At 31.0% G+C, this 4,964-nt stretch overlaps 1 protein-coding gene across 2 annotated transcripts; it reads left to right on the top strand.

Annotated features, from left to right (window-relative positions):
- The first annotated feature begins 201 nt into the window (after positions 1-201).
- On the top strand, positions 202-2,246 carry LOC149933569 (uncharacterized). Of its 2 annotated transcripts, none has more exons than XM_090156294.1 (4): positions 202-308; positions 1,050-1,178; positions 1,237-1,263; positions 2,029-2,246. In XM_090156294.1, exons 1-4 carry the CDS (start codon positions 236-238, stop codon positions 2,160-2,162), a joined length of 363 nt encoding a protein of 120 aa, XP_090012420.1. In that variant the 5' UTR covers positions 202-235; the 3' UTR covers positions 2,163-2,246. The 2 variants fall into 2 exon arrangements, with proteins under 2 accessions (XP_090012420.1, XP_090012419.1); XM_090156293.1 differs by having other exon boundaries at positions 1,047-1,178.
- Positions 2,247-4,964: the final 2,718 nt, after the last annotated feature.

The following is a 4,964-nucleotide window of genomic DNA, read 5'->3' as shown; positions in this document are numbered from 1 at the left end:
TTATTCCATTTTTCACTTCTACAACAATTGAATAACTAGAACGAATAACAAGTGGTTTTTGAAATTCGACGATCGCTATGCTATAATTTATTATTATTTCAATGCGTCGTAAATTTTGGAAGAGAACAGAATAAGAACTTAAGTTATTACCATGGGTGTTTTCAATTTTAATATATATAGATATATTCAGCACCTCATAGATTAAACAGAAACGAGTATTTGAATCTGTTGCAGCATGAAGGTTGTTTTCGCTCTTTCACTTGTTTCTCTGCTGTTTCTCAGTGAATGTGTCTTTGAAGCGTTGGCGGGTAAGCAATTTCTTAAAAAACTGTATCTTTGTTAAAGGTTAGGCAATTTATATAATGTCGCAAAGTTTAGTTTATTTTAGTAAAAAGGAAAGGTATATTCCGTTATCGAAACTTGGTTTAATTGTGCAATGGGTTGATATTTAGAATGATGAATCCATGTCTTGAATTTGTTCTATTACATTTCAAAAATAGTACTACTACTTTATTTCAAATTATAGTAATTCCTTATTACCTTAAAACCAAAGATAAAACTTTCTATCGTTTCAAATCGATAAGCCGTAGTACGACAATTTATCTTATATGGGATATTTGTCCAAATATAATTTTCCTCGAAGGTACAAATTTGATTTTTATTTCATTCAGAGCAGGTGCTAGAGCGTTTCCAGGGCTTACGAACTATTTCTATAAATGTCATATAGACGGCTAGGGAATTTTGAGTTTATTTGCGGTTTACAAAATAAAGTAATTCAAATAAGATATTTGCGTATTTTGATTCATTTCGGATTTCACGTTTTGTAGCGTTTGGCCGGAATTTTCAGGTTATAGCATTCAGGTCGATTTAAGTTTTTGCTCGTTTTGCCTAGATTGAATTCTTTAGTCGGGTTTCATATTTTAAACGTTATGGCGGTTTAATAGTTTGCGGTGGGGTTATTTGTTTTGGTTTATTGTTGTAAAATTATTTCGCGGTGCAAGTTTTTTGGTCAGGTTTACTCACACTGGGTATTTTTCCTTTTCAAGCAGATTGTACCAAAGAGCAGCATGATTTATGCCAGAAAAGCACTAGCTGTGGCGGAGCATTAACTTTTGGTGTTTGTTATATTCCCAATGGCTCAACCGACTTCAGTTGCAAATGCGGACTGATACCTTACCGTAAAAAATGTTTTTACCAATAAAGATTGTTTAAAAGTAATTTTTTTTATTCTTTTAGAAAGAACTAATCCACCCAATCAGAACGGTAAGCCGTAACGCTAAATATCTTTATTGTATTTTTGCACTAAATAATTTTTTGAGCTATCACGCCATGAAATTTCTGTTTTTATATCATTCTTATTGTAACCGCGAATACAGCAGAAAACGTTTGGAAGGATACATAATTTCCCATGAGGTCGGATATTTACAAATTTTTAGTTACCGAATTTTAAAAATCAAAGTGATTTTGAGACTTCAAATACGTATTTTGTGATGATTTCTGATATATTTATGATTTTGGGATTATAGTAGAGATTTTAGCACAGATTTTCAAATTTCAATTTTTTTTATTTTTTTTACGAATGTCCAACTTACTCCTTATAAATTTATTTGGCTTTCTTTCGTTTGGGTCTGATAGCCTTGTTTTTGAGTAATTTAAATTATTACAAACTCTTTAAACTGAAGTAATTATGTACACAAAATGTAGGTAATCACGAAAACACAAAAAGAAAACACTGGAAATCAGAATTTGAGAACCCGTCCTCCTTTCATTTGTTTGCTTAGAAATATTGCTTATACGCTCACTTAAATAACATAATTATCCTTGATCTTCACTTTAGTAATCAGGTATACAAAACCAATTAGCGAACAATCGTGTGAAATCACTAAAAATCACATGATGTTTCTTAAAAAACAGTTTTTATTCAACCTAATCGTATAGGAGTAGGACCAATTTCTTTAGCAATTTTAATTTTCGTATTTTTCATGGTTCTTGTAAATTTACAAAAAAAAATTTTTTTTCTTAAAACAGATTTAGACGAGTTTTTAAAAACGATTTGCACTAAATGGCATCAGTGCAAGCGACCATGGTGTGGACATCCTGGCTGTTCATATTTGCATAAAATAGGTGAACCAAAGCCGATTAATGGTACTTGCATTTGTTAAGTTCAAGGAAATAAATGTACGTGTCACTGTACAATTGAAAATAAAAATTTATGAAAACTACGACCAAAATTTAGCAACATTAAATTTCATGATGGAATAATTTATTTAACTTTAATACAAATTATTTTAAGGAAAACTATTTACCCAATAGATAAAATTTATTTTGAGCTTATTAATCTCCTGAAACTATTATCTTCAAAGAAGCAAAGATTTAAGTTAAATTAAACTACTTTATGTAACATAGTCTTAAGATAGTGACCTTTTAATTACATATTTAAAAAAAATCTAAAGGTCCAATTTTTTAACAGGTGCACCTCTTACCTATCTTCAGCTTAAACTCAGCTTTTTTTAAAGACAACCTCAACATGTAATAGTTTTAATATAACCTCGATAACCTCTAAACTATCAACTTAATATTTAATCTATTAACAAGCAACGAATAATTAATTTTAAATAATTTATCTAATAAATAAGTAAGCATCAATGTAAAAGCTAGTTTGTTTTACACAAAAATTAACGACACTTAAATTATTATAACTTCAGAAATTTAAACTTCCCACACATCGAAACATAAACATAGGTCCCATTCACTCGTGGAAACTGTCGGCTATTTTCTTTAGCCAATAACCATGACTTTTAAGTTGAGTCACATGAGAAAAATAAACCAATAGAAAAAAACGGTTTTTTTCCTTTGCGGGGGAACGGATTCTCCGAGGGAATATCGAAATTTCTTTCTTTTGAGGCAGTTCAAGCTAGCCTTGCACGAAACGGGATTAGAGAAACGTCGGCTTCGGCAGTTCAGGTTTATGTTAAGGCTACGTTGACACAGAGTGCGGAGATAATATAGGTCTATTTGGACAAGCATATCCACCATAGACAGCATAGCCATTTGAATACTTAGAGGTAACATGAACTTATGACGCTACTTATGTTTAAAAGGCATACACACTATTAAACTTATACCAATTATAGCCATGAAATACTAATTGTAGACAATACAAGATGGTTATTGAATGTTATAAATGTATTAAAATTAGACACACAGACTGTCGTCTGTGTGTATATTAGACACACAGACGGTCGTCTGTGTGTATATATAGGTAGTCTCGAGTTTAACATTAAAACCTCTTCCTTCCCTCACCGTAACGCCATGGTAAAATTAACCCGTTTTTCCGCCAAATGCTATGGCAAAATTAATATGCCCCAAACTATTTTTTGCGCATTTTTAACTTAAGAACGGTTTATACGATTGTTATATTTTTTTTAAAGGAATCTTCGTTTAAGATTAGGTTGCGTGCTTTTGTTTATTTTATTAAATTAATAACCAAATAAGTCTTTGAAAATTAAATTAAACAGATTTTTGTAAAAATTAATATCACCAGATGTCGATACAACTACAGCTCCCAATATGTTAACCTTGGTTGTCTAGCCTTATTGATTATGTCTCTACTCTATCATAAAAAATAAAATGGCGTATCTCCGCGATGCACTAGCTCGTGTTTTAACTAAGCCTTGGCTTACACTTCGATTATTAATTTTTTGTACTTATCGGTATGTTAGCCGTGCGTGGTCGAATGGTTAAATGTGAGAAATCTGTGCTGAAGGCTGTTGTGGGGAAAACGAGGTCGAATCTCATCAAGAGAATAAAAATTTTCATATTTAAGATTTTAATTTGATACATATTAATTTATATCCTGTTTACTTAATCCATACAAGACGGAATCATATTATTATTATTATTAATATTATTAAACAGTAGACAAGGGGTTTTGGAGGTTCAGACTCCCCCTCCTTGGGCCTAACTTTGGATGAACAACATTTTCACCCCCTTCTCGACCCCTCTTAACATTCACATACTTAGACCCCCCTTTGTCAAATTTCTGGCTATACAGTGTTGGGTAAAATACTTTAATTTCGGAATTTAACAAAATACTGAATACTCGAACGATAAAGTATTTAAAGTAAAATACTAAATATTCCTAAGGTAAAGTATTTAAAATAGAATACTAAATACCCATATCAAAAAGTATTTAAAATAAACAAAATACTAAATACCCATATCAAAAAGTATTTAAAATAAACAAAATACTAAATACCCATATCAAAAAGTATTTAAAATAAACAAAATACTTTATTTTAGTATTTTAAAATACTAAAAATACTCAAAATACTGTGATTTCTTGAAAAGCAGAAAAAATGAAAGACTTCGAAAGATTGGAAATATTCCACTTTTATGCGTGATCTTAAAGACAGATTGTCTCGTAAGTCTCGAGTCCTCGCTACTCTAACTCCACCACGTGCGATAAGTGGAATTTTTCAAGATTTGTGCGTGAGTATGAATTAGGGGTATTTCTTCCGCTTGATGGTGTTGTATGGAGACTATTTGATGGATAAAGTATTTTCGCTAATAAATATTAGGATTTTGTTCAAAATACTAAATACATTTTTTTAAAGTATTTGAAATAAAATTCAAAACACTGAAAAAGTATTTGAAAAAAAACAAAATTCTGAAAAAGTATTTAAAATACTACCCAACACTTACTATGTAAGTTAATTTTTAACTTAATCTTCCTTTCGCACTAGAAACAAGACGTTTCTAATGCAGTTAAATGCTTATTTATTAATCTTTTAAACTGGTCAAAATCAAAGGTACCAATACCCCCCTGGCCCCACCCGAATGACATCCCTGTACATATGATACATTCCCTATTGACTCTGACGTATTGCAACCTTCATTAGACGAGTCTGATCTGCTATCTAAGTATGGCAGGCAGCTAGTAAGTGGCTATAAAGAGATGTACA

The sequence above is a fragment of the Leiobunum rupestre genome, chromosome 8 (assembly GCF_980474605.1).
Source record: "Leiobunum rupestre chromosome 8, qqLeiRupe1.1.hap1, whole genome shotgun sequence".
In the NCBI taxonomy this organism is placed as follows: domain Eukaryota; kingdom Metazoa; phylum Arthropoda; class Arachnida; order Opiliones; family Sclerosomatidae; genus Leiobunum; species Leiobunum rupestre.
Note: the sequence above shows the minus strand (reverse complement) of the source record. Positions and strands in the feature narration are given on the sequence as shown.